At 32.8% G+C, this 16,653-nt stretch overlaps 1 protein-coding gene across 1 annotated transcript; it reads right to left on the reverse strand.

Annotated features, from left to right (window-relative positions):
* Positions 1–1,559: 1,559 nt before the first annotated feature.
* On the reverse strand, positions 1,560–2,381 carry LOC147814536 (protein FAM200A-like). The gene has a single exon (XM_087156471.1). The coding sequence runs from the start codon at positions 2,379–2,381 to the stop codon at positions 1,560–1,562; it is 822 nt and encodes a 273-aa protein (XP_087012597.1).
* Positions 2,382–16,653: the final 14,272 nt, after the last annotated feature.

A 16,653-nucleotide genomic window follows, 5' to 3' on the forward strand; every position in this document is an offset into this window, starting at 1 on the left:
ATTTTCTTTTATTAATAAATATAAATTTTTAAGAAAAAGAAAGGATGGTGAATGAGAAGCAACAGGGGTTCTGGAAGTAGATCGAACAGGAGGTGAAAAATCCAAGTTTATTAAATTTGATGTCCATTGCGTATTAGGAAATTTTTCACCCACAGAAAACAACCTTATTTCCGGCTGCTTTTATAATAATTTATATACGCAAGCAAAGTTTATGGCACCATTCTAAAGAGAGATTTGAATAGAAACTCTTTAAACTAAAAAATCTAAAGGTTAAGTAATGCGAATATTTTTAATAAATTTTTTAAATGTCTATTGAATCACAACATATTACGACACTTTTTTACAAAAATCAAGTTTATTTTCTACTGCTACCGTTCGTAAATGTTAACCTATAAAGTGCAAGATTACGTTAAAATTCAAATGGATAACACAAATCGAAACTGTCATCCGTGAAAATATTTTTTTAAGCGCATAAAGCATAGCTACACGATAGGACACTTAAATTAAAAAATAAGTTATTGCGCCTAAATTTGTGATATTATGTTTGCTTTTGTTTCGTACTTGTTGCTTTTCCTCAGTTTTTTGGTAATTAATATCTGAAAAAGGCTTTGAATAATTTAAATCAAAAAATAAGCAATTTATAAACAGATTGTTGATTTCATAGCAAACGTTTTTTTAGAGTTTTGAAATATTTTTTTATTGAATGGAATTTTATTTTTGGTAAAAGATTTCTTTTAAAATGTCAATTTAGAACAAGTACAATTCACCAACTGTCGTATGGATAAGACGGATTCGAAAGAAAAAACACAGCCATAGATTTTCTACTTTAGCTGGCTTATAAATATATATATCATTTTAAATAATGTTTGAATATACTATTTGTAACGCTATACTGATTGAATGCATAAATAAAGAAAATCTTTATTATAAAATCACATACAATTTACAAAGAGGAAGAGCAATGATGTAAGAGCAAAAGGCATCCATTGTACAATAAATATCAAAAATAAATAAATATGGAGAAATTCTCACGAATTTTATTTATGCTTACAGTATTGTTTGAAATTCACACATAATTGGACAATGAACGCTCCACGCATGTGGCGAAAGAATAAATACATAGATAAAAAAAGACATCAAGTAAAATAGCAGAATGATTTTCTTCCGGGTCTGGCACATAAAAATTCATAATATTTCACAAACAATGCAAGACAGCTGTGAAGAAAGGGATGTTTTTTTTCTGTCTTACTTTCTAAAATATTTTCTAAGACGTCAAATGAAGTTAAAGGAATATTAAACCCCAGGAAAATTCTTTCGAGCCCAAATAGAACCATCCTCCAGAAAATAAAACTCAAATAGGAATCAACGAAGTTCATAATTTTCTTCCAAATGAGACTTTAGATCAGTGGTTTCCAAACTTGATGTTACTACGCCTCCCTTAAAAATTTTTAATAATTTGGCGCCCCCCTGAAGATTTCATAAGATAAAAGCACAAACGTTTTTACTCTTATAAAATTTATTCATACAAACTAATGGAAAACGATATTTTATTATTGTTTTTAATGAGATGGATGTGCTTGTCTATTAGCACAAAGTTTATCAAATCTTGGTGTTTGTGACGATATAGCTACTCGTAGCTCTTTTTCTACAACTAAACGAGCTCGATATTTGGATTTCATTGCAGCCAAGGCTGAAAATCCTGTTTCGCATAAATATGATATTGCGAACGGCAGCAGTACTTTCAAAGCTTCGTTTGACAAAGTGTTATATTCTGTATGAAGATTCAACCAGAATTGAACCAGAGATACAGTCTGAAATTTATGTTTTAATGTAGAATCACAAGATAATTCAATAAATTTTTCTTTTTCAATACTTGTCAATCCAAATTCATCATCTTCTTTGTCGATAAATGGATTCTGTATCCACGCAAACTTTGTAAAATCAAGATCACCAAAATAATTCGAAAATTGAAGCAACAAACCATTCAAGTGTTCCACAAAGAGATTTTTGTGTGCTTCTATGTTATCTCGGGAGCATAAATTTAAACGTGGAAACATGGCAATCTTATTTTTTTGCAAATTTGATTTCCATAGTTCCACTTTTTTAATAAATGCTTTCACTTTGCCTTTTTGTATAAGCAAATGCATTTGAGGTCCTTGCATTGATTTATTAAGAACACTCAATTTTTCAAAAATGTCAACCAAATATGTAAGTTTAACGATAAAATTATCATCCCTAAACATATTGCCGTCTTCTTTATGATTTTCTTCGAGAAACATAGCAATTTCTTCTTTGAGTTCAACTGTACTTTGAATCACTTTTGCACGAGATAGCCAACGCACTTCACAATAGTACAGAAGTGACGTGTAATTAGCTCGCATATCTTCACACAGTTTTGCGAACAACCTTGGTTCCGCAGTGGACTGATCGTTAAGACACGGTTCCCAGCAGATCACCGAAGTCAAGCATCACTGACTACGGTCAGTGTGCGGGTGGGTGACCACTTGGATCAGTCTGCGTAGGGACCGAGGGTGTGCGGTATTGGTCCTCGTTAAACTGTGCTACCGTAAAGTGCTCGACTTCGCGCGCAGGTCGTCGGGCTACCGAAGCGGGGGTGCCATCCCCTCCGCAGAGGATCAAAATTGTGATGGCATGTTTTCGGATCATCCTCCGGAATGTTTCCCAGACCGTCGCCAATAGCCCATTGTGCAACTCTAGTGCGACGTAAATCAACAACAACAACGAACAACCTTGCTTTTAAAGGACTGTTTTTTATGTAATTTATAACTTTCGTTACTTTTGCAAAAACATTGTTAAGTTCCTCGCTTATAGTTTTTGATACGAGAGCTGCTCTGTGGAGCAAGCAGTGCTTCCAGAGAACCTCAAGTGTTTTCATTTTAACTAGTGTTTGAAGACCAGTTTTGTGTCCCGCCATTGATTGTGCACCGTCAGTACAGAGGCCAATGCAATTATTCCACATTATGTCGTTCTCATTAAAAAATCTGTCTATTATTTTGAAAATTTCATTGGATGTGGCTCTGTCAGGAATTGGTTCGCAAAATAAGATATCTTCAATTATATTAGTATCGTCAACATATCGAACATATGCAATTAAAAATGCGTCTTTAGCTACATCACTAGCTTCATCTACTTGCATGGCGAATTTTGAAGTACGCATTCGAGAAACTAATTGGTCACAAAGATCTTCAGATATATCATCAATTCATCTATCAATTGTATTATCAGAAAGCGGTATTTGTCGCAGCTGATTCGCATAAGATTGGCCAAACATTGTTTTGACCATATCAATAGCTGCTGGCAAAACTAAGGTTTTTGCTATTGTGTGAAGTTTTTTACATTGCGCGATTCTGTACGACACTAGGTATAATGATGCTAGTAATGCATTTGATGGAATATGAACAATTTTTTTGAAATTTTGCTTGTTTTTAGATAACTAATCCAATGTTCTTTGAAAGAATTCTTGGGGCTTACCAACGTATTCAGAATGAATAGTTTCAAGGTGCCGTTTCAATTTGCCGGGTCTCATACTATCAGCAGCCAAAACTTTTGAACACAACAAACACATTGGTTTTTCCACATTATCGTTAATAATATTAGTAAATCCGAACGATAAATAGGATAAGTCGTATTTCCTTGTCTTGGGAGTTCTTCCTTCCTGTTCCTTGTGGCTTGTATTCCAACATCAGAACAACTACTTGTGCCAACATCAGAATCTTCATTATTAGTGGATTTTCGCTTATATCCTATCAAAAACTTATCCATTTGTATGGAAATATTCGGAATAATATTATATTATTCGAAAAAAATAAAACTATTAAATTACTTACTATTATGATCAGTGGGCAATCACGTCAATAACAATAGAAACACAACCTAACACTGCTGAACCAATTAAATATTAGCTGTGACACGAAACAAATTGGTGAGCTAAACGTGTGTCGATCTTTTCTGGATGTGTGGCATCTAGTGGCGTTAGTGCGCGCATCTGGCTTTTGCTAAGTTGTGTTGGTCGAGTGGCGCTAGTGTCGCCAAATTAACGACGGTCTTGGTTCAAAAGATTTGCCGGGGTCTAGGACGTCTAGGTATATGGATGCTAAGTTACGAAATGTTTAGTTGAACTATGCGCGATAGAGTACGATGGTATTTTTTCATTTATTCTCTCATTTTTTACATAGAAAACTTTAGCAGTAATTTGGAAAATTGTTCACTGTGACTAATTTTCGCGGCTCCCTTTAGGCTAGTCCGCGCCTCCCTAGGGGGGCGCGCCTCCCAGTTTGGAAAACGCTGCTTTAGATAATGTTATTAGCTGTCATAACGGGCCATCAGTTTTCTCGGTTTGTTTGGTTGGCTTTTTAAGAACGGCTGAGCTCCGACTGGACATCAATCATAGAAAGCGCATTACCACGTGGTATAAACAACTAATCGCTGTACATTAATTTATTTCGACATTTTTCTAGGCAATTACTATGAACTGAATATGCTTGCGAAAATTGCTTAAAATAGTGCGCATTGGTTGGATATACCATGTGATAAGATGTTAAATAGGATGAAAGTTCTATCACATAATGAAATGGTATGTGCAATGGATATATGAGTAATACTATTATGAAACGTAAATTTGAGCATTCAACCAAAAGCTGCTCTGCACCGATTTTAAAGAGTTGTTTTAGACGTATGGAATAGCTATTAATCGACGCAGTTATCTTCGTCTGTTCCTTCAGAGCAATCCCATCGATTGTCGCACATTTTGTAGGGTGGTATGCATCTTCCTAAGTTACAACGCACGCCTTCGCATGTGTCGTTGAAAGGATGTTGGATATACTGAGAATCTGAAAAATATTTATGAGTTGAGATGAAATGGAAGCTATTTATGAAATTTTCAAAAATTTGTGGACTAAATTATATCGAAACAAAGTTGATAAATAGGTCAATATAAATGTGTAACATACTCTCGATATTTCGAACTAAAATCTAGTGATTAAAAACCACAACACAAACCATAAATCTTCCACAAATAGATTTATTTAAAAAAAAAAACTATTTTAACAACGGCTTTGAGCAATCAATTTATGGTGGGTATATACAGCTCAAATGTTGAGTTTCTGTAAACTAGTTAATTTATTTAGAACGCGACTTAGCGTCAAACCCAGCTCAGAAAGTACGTAGAAGAATTTGGCTAAGCGAATTTGATTTGCTGAATTTATTGTGATATTTATAGGTAATTATTTAGAGTATAAATCATTGACCAGGTACAAACAGTCAAAAATTTATCGAAATTAACAAGTTACTTGTTTAATTTGCAACAAACAAAAATTAACAAGGAATCAAAATTTGCGGAAAAGTATGCAAAATCGTCAGGATACGAAAAATATAAACTGCTGCAAACAGATACCTGTTGACAAACCCCTTTCGCATCAATAGCCGCTTGGATTACGTGAAAAAATATATAGTAACTTGAAAAACCTTTGTTCGAATGATCTGATTTTCAATCGAATATAATGAACTAATAATTTATCTGCCATCATTGATTTTTTTTTACATTAAAATAAAAAAACAGATAAGTTAGTTTTTAGACAAATTTTGGGCCATTTCATAAACATGAGTCGTAAATCCCTAAATATTTTCAATCAGGTCGGGGCTTCTTGCTCGCGAATTCCCAGTTGTTATTTTTAGAAGGACAAAAAAAACTGTTCTTTAGCTTTGGAATTAAAAAAAAACTGTTCTTTAGCTTTGGAATTAAAAAAAAAACTTGCGCCCTCTTGTTGAATGATTTCATGAAATGTCTTCTAAGAATTGCATACACTTATTTAAATTCACTTTTGTTTGCTATCCCACAAATAGGAGCTACTCCGGAGCTTGAAACATTTAATTGTGCACACAAATTTATAGAAAATAGATCCATTTTCTTATATATTTTTTAATTTATTTTTTCGTATAAGTTACGAGAGTAAGTGGGAGTTTATTGCAAGTTGCGACACACCTGTTTCCTATTTATCGCAAGGAAATGATGGCTTTCACTTAACGCTCGTGTGAATTTGGTCATTAAAATCAATAAAAGATGACCTGATGCGACAGATCACGATAAACCTAGCTTTAAGAGCTTCTGAATAGTAAGAATGGGGATAGCTGCTTATTCATCACTTTCCTTTACTTCAAGCTTCTTATACAATTATGCAAGAAATAGGAAAATTCGCCTTAGAGAACCCTGTTGTAATCTATGGCAACCTATGCTTATCATAGAAATTTGTATGGCAAGATACCATACACCTATAGTAGCTATAGAGTTTGGTGTGACATTTATATGGCAAGACACCATAAGCCTATGGCAACCATAGAAATTTGTACGGCAGGATACCATAGGCTTATGGTAACCATAAAGATTTGTATGGCATTTATATGACAAGACACCATAAATCTATGGTAACCATCGATATCTCTATGGTATTTATATGGCAAGACACTAACTGTTAAAAATTTGTAGTATAATCTTTAATACCAATTCGTATATTTTTTACTTTATTCTGAATGTAACCCCAGTATAATCACACAACTGTATTCTGAGAATATTTATAAATTATGAGACTAAGACTTTTGTATGGCATGATACCATAGGCTTATGTATCCTGTATATGTATCTGTATTATGTATCCTCTCCATAAAGATTTGTATGGCATTTATATGGCAAGACACCATAAATCTATATTAGCCATTGATTTCTGTATGGTATTTATATGGCAAGACACTAACTGTTAAAAATTTGTAGTATAATCTTTTAATACCAATTCGTATATTCTTACTTTATTCTGAATATAACTCCAGTATGATCACACAACTATTTCTAAATTATAAGACGGTGAAAAGTGAAATCTTTTATAAAAAAATGCCATACCACGGGAGAAACTCTTAATGGCGAATTCTCTTTCCTCAACGTAAATAATTAAAACTTAAAAGCATAGAAAAAGTTCTAAACTTTCAATTACCAACGGAGATTATACAGAATTTGCCAGGTGAAGTTTCATCCGCGTTATAGCGTTATCCTAAAAGCGGAGTATTTACTTTCAGACAAATTGATTCATTTTGGACAGATGATTGGATTAAGGTATGCGACTAGTTTCGACAACTTTTTTTAAATATTAATATAAAATTTTTAAGAACTAGTTTGTCTTACGTGTAAAAACTTGTAAAACTAGCAATAAAAACTAATATTTTATTTTTGTTTTTTAAATGGCTATTTTTAGGCAAAAAAAAGGCATTTTTTTGTAGATACGCTAAGCACTGTAAAAAAAATTTGTAAAAAATCATTCGATGATTTTATTTAGAAGGTTATCAACTATGTTTTGAACTATTATCTGAAAAGCTAGTGACTTACTATTCAGTTAGGAATCAATGTAATTGAAAAAGCAAATTTTTAAAAATTTTCACACTTGTCTTTGCGAAAAAATGCATAAAAAATGAATTTCTACTTTTTTCTCTTAGCCTGTATTTCAAAACTTGTGTGCTATATTCATAAACACTCATGAAAAATTGTAGACAATTATACTAAAATCAACTTGAGATATCCTGTTTAAGGTGGTGTAAGATGTGAAAACATCTGATTTTGAGATAAACGCATTTAAAATCTTAAATTCATTAGTCTAATCACTGTTATCACCTTGCACCGAAACTGCTATTACTTTGTAAATAAATGGAGTAAAAACAAAAGTAAAGTATTTTCAGAAAGCTTAAATTACAGGGATTTCAAATTTATAATAAACTCAATTTCAGAAAAATCAAGTTTTTGCACTTGTCAGATGAGTAGTGTTTGATGGAACACACCCGGTTTAGCAACTGATAAAGTAGCATCGATATTCAAATTTGAAATCCGCGTCATTTTTTAAACCATCTAAGTTCAGTGAAGGCTACTGAATATTTGGAATCTGATGTCAAAAAGATTACCATAATTATTACCTTCGAAAGTGGACTATTTTACTTTCCTGAAAGAAAAACTAAATTCATTTAATAAAGGGGGAGTTTCTTTCCTTCTTAACAAACTTGACGACTATAAGTGTTTTATTCATAGTACTTTGAAATAGACAACGATGGTATCAGCAGCTCGGTGTTCCAAGCAAACAAGCTTAGTCACAATTAAATAATTAAACGTCGCTATAAATGAGGGTTTTTTTTAACAGCAAGCACTGAACTTATCGTTCCTCGCTACGGAAGGTGCCGAGAGTGTTGCTCATTTTGCGTTGCCTGGTGAGCATCTTTGTAACAAAAGTCAAGGAGAAAAGCAACATTATCCACGCCACACTGCCGCAGGTACCCGTTCATAGGGTGGGCCGCATTCTCACATCCCTAGCAACAGAGGACAACAAGCAGAAAAATGTCCATGCCCTGAGAGGGATTCGAAACTGCAGCCATTGGCTAGTCAAGCACGCTTTTTAAAGACTATTTTATTTATTGACTTTCTGGAGATATTTGGTATCAGGAAAATTATAAAGCGTAACTATGCCATAAACAAGAACACGATTTCATGAATAAAACAAGTCTATCCCATAAATGTAGGCTGTGTCTTTTTACGGGTGTTTGAACTTCCTTTTTGTCAGGGCTTGCAAATTATTATAGGACTTTAAAGTCACCAAAAGGGGTACAAAGATCCCTCACGCCTTGTCCTAAGGACAATGAGGGCATATAAATACCGAAAGAGCAGGCGAGCTAATTCAATCCTCTAGAATTGTTTCGCTTAGCAAAAAAGGAACGTTATAAATGACATTTTGGAAAAAATCTCGCCGAAATTAGACAATAATTTATTTTACCAAGCTTTGATTTATTCTACCAGATTTCAGAACACAGTGAAAGTACTATGCGAGTAGTTTTTAGTGGAAGAATTTTCCAAGTGCATTTAGCAGTGGGCAGTTCTTTCAAAAGTCTCTCTTTTTTTGCAGACAAATAAATGATTAGATAATGATTTAAATGAATTATGATTTTTAAGATTTCGTCAATTGGAGGTTTGTGAACAGAAAAACAAAGAAAATCTTTATTCCTGCAGATAAAGGGGAGAGTGTGGGTAGTTCACTAAATATCGTCTAAAATCTTCAAGCATTCGAACAATTTCAAATATAAAGGTACCTCCTAAGTAAACAGATATGGCAACAACAGCTAAAATGGCAGTATTATGAAGGTACCTCCTAAGTAAAAAGATATGGCAACAACAGCTAAAATGGCAGTATTATGAAGGTACCTCCTAAGTAAACAGATATGGCAACAACAGCTAAAATGGCAGTATTATAAAATACCTCCTAAGTAAACAGATATGGCAACAACAGCTAAAATGGCAGTATTATGAATGTACCTCCTAAGTAAACAGATATGGCAACAACAGCTAAAATGGCAGTATTATAAAATACCTCCTAAGTAAACAGATATGGCAACAACAGCTAAAATGGCAGTATTATGAAGGTACCTCCTAAGTAAAAAGATATGGCAACAACAGCTAAAATGGCAGTATTATGAATGTACCTCCTAAGTAAACAGATATGGCAACAACAGCTAAAATGGCAGTATTATGAATGTACCTCCTAAGTAAACAGATATGGCAACAACAGCTAAAATGGTAGTATTATGAAGGTACCTCCTAAGTAAAAAGATATGGCAACAACAGCTAAAATGGCAGTATTATGAAGGTACCTCCTAAGTAAACAGATATGGCAACAACAGCTAAAATGGCAGTATTATAAAATACCTCCTAAGTAAACAGATATGGCAACAACAGCTAAAATGGCAGTATTATGAAGGTACCTCCTAAGTAAAAAGATATGGCAACAACAGCTAAAATGGCAGTATTATGAAGGTACCTCCTAAGTAAACAGATATGGCAGCAACAGCTAAAATGGCAGTATTATAAAATACCTCCTAAGTAAACAGATATGGCAACAACAGCTAAAATGGCAGTATTATGAAAGTACCTCCTAAGTAAAAAGATATGGCAACAACAGCTAAAATGGCAGTATTATGAAGGTACCTCCTAAGTAAACAGATATGGCAACAACAGCTAAAATGGCAGTATTATAAAATACCTCCTAAGTAAACAGATATGGCAACAACAGCTAAAATGGCAGTGATGATGAGCGCTATGGCCGAAACAAGAGCAGCGGTGTTGCAGCATCCCCTCCGCCGTCGTTTGCGACTACGTCTCGGACGTCTCTTGTCCCACACTAGGTAGGGGGGGCTTGCCTTCCCTCCCGTTCTGGTACAAAAAAGCATAGGGAAGGTAATCTTCTGGGAATGACGTGAAGGCTAGATTGTCTAGGCGCTCCTGCGAAAGCGAAATATATAAGGATTATTATATAGGCAGGTCTTGTTAAGTATAGTATGATAATTTAACAATCTACTTTGGACAGTCTAACAGCTACCCCACGAAACACAGCTAGGCATTGTTTTAAAATAGGAATTTTGAAGATGTTTGCCTCTTTTGTTGGTTAAATACATAATCTATGTTGTAACTAATACAATGAATATGTACTTTCGAATCTCAACAAGACATGCATATAGAAATTAGAAAAATATAGCACATTGTGTAGTAAGTAAAAAAAATATAGTATATATTGTTACGAATAAAAATTATATTTAAATACAATACAAATTAATCTGTCCATGTACTATGCATGATGTAAAGCATAAAATTCTATTGATATTTTCTATTCGAAGTTAGATGCGTTCTTCAAATTAGTAGAAGAACTATTTTTCTTTTCTTTTCTACATTTGCCATGGTACTGAATAATGTCATCATTATGATTTGTCTGATCATAGTTGTATGCCATGCAACATAACGATTCATCATTGCTCAGAATGTCAAAAATAAAACTTTAAAATCACGAAAATTGAGTTGAACTGTCTTAGATTGCCCTATTTTGAAGACTGTATTCAATTTTACGAATAAATTATTATCTAGGGACTTTTGTCTCTTCTAATATATAATATGTGATTTTATTTTACCTAACAGAAAAATAGATTTAATTTCTTGAATGTCATAATTTCTGAAAACAAAATTTTGAAAAATTATTTAATTGAAAAAAAAGTTTAGAAAGGCTAATTATTTTATATTTAAATGATAAAGGTATATTTTATTTCGTAAGCGTTTGTCATGACATTATAGGCATTACATATTTCTTAGCTTTTTAATTTCCTTTTTTTTCAAAAAAAATTTTTTCATATTTAGTCATTCCTAATCCCTTTCTAAGTAAGTAAATCAGCAAAATTTTTTTTCAATTTCATAGCGAGTGAATACAAATATTTCTATTCTCAATTAATGTAACAATTAACAACTTATTTCAATGCAAGTGCATAAATAATTATAATTTAATGCCATGACTACTGAGTACCGAAATTTAGTTTTAACCTTTCTTTCCAGAACTACATTAGACATTAGCCTAAAAGTCCCTATTAAGTTTACTCTAATTTTTAACGAACTCTTCAGCTTTAAATCTTCGGACAATTGGCTTGACTTTTGGCAGTGTGTATTTTAAATAAAGAGCCTATAATGGATCTCTTCCTGTACTTCAAAAGAGTCGATTAAATACACACTTCTTAATTGGCATTTAATCAGGCAGGTCGCCGGGGATTTATCTCCCATGGCATGTTCCTATTTATATCATTATTCAAAATTTATTCTTTTACTCAAAATGTTATATGGATAAGATATATTTTTTTAAATTTCGCAACTCAAGCTCTGTATTATTACTTTACGAAATAAAAGTTTTATCAGGATCATTATCCTATTTTTCTCATCTACAATTTATTCTATTTTCAGCATAATATTGTCTACAATTATTATGGGAAGCATCATCCACCTGTCCTCTACTAATCTTTGAAGTCTAAGTATCATAATCCTGTTTTTCTTGTCTACATTTTATTCTATTTTCAACATATATTCCACCATAATCAACAAAATTCATCTGCTTTAATTAGGTACCAGCACCAATGCGTAATGAAATTTTCATCACAAATGAGTCATCTGCACAAATTTTAATTGTTTTTCATTATAGCATCATCATCATAGTTGGCCAGACAGCCCGATGTGGGACAATACCTTCCTCTGAAGATTTTTCCAGAACGAATTCTGATTTATCTTTGATCTCCAATTCATTTCATTAATTGCAAAAAAATCACACTCCACCGAATCAGCTCATCTGAAACGCGGCCTTCCCCGTTTTCTTGTTCCAGTGGGTCTAAAATGCAATGTCTTTTTTTATTGTCTTCACTCATTCGAAACACGTGGGTCATCCAATTCATTCTATTTATTTTTATGTATTTAACAATATCAGGTTGCTTATAAATCTTGTACAGTTCAAAATTAAATCTCCTTCTCCAGTTATTGTTTTCATTTATACTCGCAAATATTGTGATATCGTCAGTAATAAATCTTACTAATAGTGTCTAAAAAATAGTTCCAGCGACGACAATTTGAAATTGGTAAAATCATTTCTTCTAAATGTGTCGAAAAAAAATAATAAATTTAAATACTGTTAGTAGAAAATATCAGTGAAAACGTTATCTAAATTTATATAAATAAAAAATGCTTACATTTTTACGAAGAAATAGAGAGAGAAAAATACTGCATGCAATAATGTTTCGACTTACGAATGTAACTCGACTTGAACGACTGAATATAAAATATTTTCTCAGGATAAACCAAGTTAAAAAAAAAAAAAATATTCTAACATCGAAAAGATTATCGAAGATTCGAAAAATATTATCCTCAAAAAAAGAAGTGATAAATTCGTTTCTATTATATGCAACATTGTGTTTTTGAAAGAAATGAAGGTAAAAAGAAAAGAATACATTCAAATAAGTTATTCTGAAAAGAAATTTTACGAATTTACATTCTCAAATCTCTTTAAAATTTAATGCGTTAAAATGGAATCTAAAAATCACCGGTGAAAATTTTATGCATGTAATGATTCACCGTGTTTTATATGAACAGAAAAAAAAGTACTTTATTACGATTTATTGACAGAAACTAAACTAAACTTTAAGGAAAAATAGTTCTTATAATATTTGAATTTAAATCATTAGAAATATTTTGTTATATTTGTTTTTGTGTTATTTTTAAAGTTAAATTTTATTTTAGGGCTTTTCTAAGCTGCAAAAACTGGAGAGGGGGGTAAGAAAATCTGATTGCCCCAAGCAACTAGATAATATATGCTATATATATAATAGGTATATATGCAATCTTCGTAAGAGAGAAAACGCCATTTCACATCATTTAATTCATAATTTAAATTTCTTTGCAATTTTTTTGTAGTTAATGCTGCACATTTTGATCATAAATATTTTTTACCCAAAAACTGTTGTCAATAATTTGCAAATAATTATTTCTGGGCCTTAAGTTTTCATTATATTAGTAAGAAACAGAAGTTTTTTTTTTTTTAATTTATGAGCCACGGCATTTTTTGCTAACGATCGCTCGCCAAACTTCACAATGACTTACTCAATTCTCGTGATCTTATTCGAGTTTCCCTTAGTTGTACTCACGTTTGTCTCACCTTGACCCGGCTCAGGGGACAGAGCGCTTACCTCCCAATGATGTGGCCCGGGTTCGAATCCCAGCGATGGCTGGTCGATACGAATTTCGCACCTGACTGGCACCTGTGCTGGTGTTGAATTTCCTCAGTGGTAGACGGATCATGGTTAAGTCCCCTTGCCATTAGGCTAACCGTAGAAGTTTTTCGGGAACACAAATGCAAGTTATTCCATCAAAAATTCCTCTACGAGGGAAATTTTCCAATACCTGATCCAAGAGCTCCTTTGTCTTTTGAACTGGGTTCGAATTACAAAGCTACGGAGTTGAACATTGGTAGTTGTAAGCTCAAAATTGACTCTGCGACGGTATTATTAATGGAATAAAATATCATCACTTTTATTCTTATACTTCTTTTATACTTTATTTTAAGTGTAATAAATGCTACACAACCCTGATCCCTATTCTATAAACCAGACTTCGCTAATTCCGAAGTAAAAAGATTCCTGGTAGAATTTTTGTAAAAATTGCTAAGATGATCCCTTTGAAAATTAAGTGAGCTTGTGTGAGAAATGGTGAGTGTAAGAGAGGTGACAATACACACTTTTAATATATTCAGGATTCAGGAAACTTGTTACTCAAAATAGAATAATAAAAAATTTAAAAAAAAAGAGAAATGAGCATTTAGATGACCTTTCCAGATTATCAGAGCCCACGCTAAGCATTCGACACCTCGCCTAATGCGATAAAATCGTAAAGTTGGCGAATAAAATTGTGTTTTGAAGAGAGTATTGGCAAATGATTTTTTACACTGGAAAGAAATTAAAATTACGTCAAATTGATTTTTTTCTAAACAATTCAGAATTTTTTATTCGATTACAGTAATTTTCCGTAGATCCGCCGTATAACCAATTAGAAAGTGGTCCAAATAATAAAAGCTTGAAACAAACTATCGTAAAATAGTTTCCTATAGGAAAAAAAAAATTTATCATAAGAACTTGTTGAGATGTACGTTTGGCGAAGACTTTTGAAAATTGACAATAATGCAGTCAATTGCGACACGACTTCCAAACATACACTGTTAAATTGTAGGAACACAGAAAAGTACAAAAAAAATCTATATATATGTTTCTCTTACACGACACCAAAAAAAATTCTCATTACAACTCCCCGAATGGCAACGTTAGAAAATCGACCAATGATTGTTGCTAAAAATGTCACATGGCAAATGTCACATAAGGTGGCTCAACATATAGCTTTTTTGTTGTTGTTGTTGTTGTTAATTTACGTCGCACTAGGGCTGCACAATGGGCTATATAGCTTTTTTAAAAACGGAAGCAATGACCAGAGTGAGCATTATCAGGTTGTTCAATTCAGATTCATGTCCTAACAACATGATAATATTTAATTTAAACTAATTAATTTATTAGTAACTTTATTAGTATTTATTATTAAACTAATTACTAATTAATTAGGAATTAATTTATTGAAGTGAGAATGCTTTAAAAGGCCGCTGTTGAATTGATATTTTTCTACTGGGAGCTACCTTAACGTCTAAAAAACGTCTAAGTGTTTGTATTGAATGCATTGAATTTTTTTATATTTCGCGTTTATTTATGCATTGAATTTTCACGCTTTAAAATGCAGAATATTAGTGAAGCTGCTAGGGCTTTTAAACGTAATGAAACGTGTTCGAAGAGCCCAAGAAAGTGTTGAGGAATGTTATGGAAGACATAGATTGCAGAGATCAAGTGCAATGATAAGTATTGGCAGTAGTCAAGGGGAACTGCCAAAATCAAAACTCCCCGATTAGAAATGCAGCATGGCGACCTCCACGTGGTATTTCTCCGGTAATGCCAATAGCCATGCGATTTAATTTATTGTATGTAAAACATCCTTATTTTGTTCTAAAATGTTAAGTACTTTATCACAAATGTAATTAATACAGAAATTGATTTCAATAATGCTGATCACCAAAAAATATTTCATTTGGCGATAAAACAAATTTTTGTGTTCTTGAAAATGAAAGACTTTTTGAGGGTTATTATCTCACAAGCAAAAGTTATGGTTTAAAGTTTATATTTTTAAATAATAATTTTTTTTTCTAAAACTTTCAGAATTTCTAGCATTAACTAATTTATTATACACATTTAGTTGAGTTTAGGTGAGTAACTGCAATATTTGATAATTTATTTCGCTAATATGTTTCTCATTTAGCTAATGTTTTGATTTTTTCACCATGTACAATCTAAATAGCTAATCTACTTTTTTAAAAGCCAATAAGAACATTGATAGAATTCTTCTACATAAGTACAATACTATGTCTTTGATGATAAAATACTATGTCTTTGATGATAAAATACTATGTCTTTGTGCTAGAACATTGTGTTCATTGGCGAGCGAGCGCAGCGAGCCATGGTTCACGGCGTGAACCACATAGAATTGCGTAGCAATTCTCGGGGGTTGGCGAGCGTTAGCGAGCAGGGGGCGGAGCCTCCTAGTTTTTATATATTTTACTAATAATTTTTAGGTGACTTAATTTAATTAACCCGTAAATAATTAAAGAAAATTGTAAAAAAATTTTATTACATACTTAATTAACATGTATTTACTTTGTATAAATTATCTGTTAGTTACAATATAATGTTACAAAAAAACAGTAATTTATAAATGTAATCATTCTTTTAAGTCCCGCAGTGGACTGATCGTTAAGACACGGTTCCCAGCAGATCACCGAAGTCAAGCATCACTGGTTACGGTCAGTGTGCGTGTCGTTAACCACTTGGATCAGTCTGCGTAGAGGCCGAGGGTGTGCTGTATTGGTCCTCGTTAAACTGTTCTACCGTAAAGTGCTCGACTTCACGCGCAGGTTGTCGGGCTACCGAAGAGGAGGTGCCATCCCCTCAGCAGAGGATCAAAATTGTGATGGCATGTCTTCGGATCATCCTCAAGGATGTTTCCCAGACCGTCGCCAATAGTCCATTGCGCAGCTCTAGTGCGACGTAAATGAACTACAACAACTACAACATTCTTTTAAAATTCCTTCATCTAATTTAAATTTTGCTCCTAATAAATTAACCGAGCAGTGAAAAAAGAACTCATTTAATATTTTGGATAATGCTGTTATGAACTGC

The sequence above is a fragment of the Parasteatoda tepidariorum genome, chromosome 2 (genome assembly GCF_982258835.1).
Source record: "Parasteatoda tepidariorum strain Cologne lab strain chromosome 2, Ptep-v5.0, whole genome shotgun sequence".
NCBI lineage: Eukaryota > Metazoa > Arthropoda > Arachnida > Araneae > Theridiidae > Parasteatoda > Parasteatoda tepidariorum.

Bases quoted from the DNA above. Each gene is read 5' to 3' on its own strand.
- LOC147814536 (XM_087156471.1), bottom strand. From the start codon at position 2,381: ATGCGAGCTAATTACACGTCACTTCTGTACTATTGTGAAGTGCGTTGG.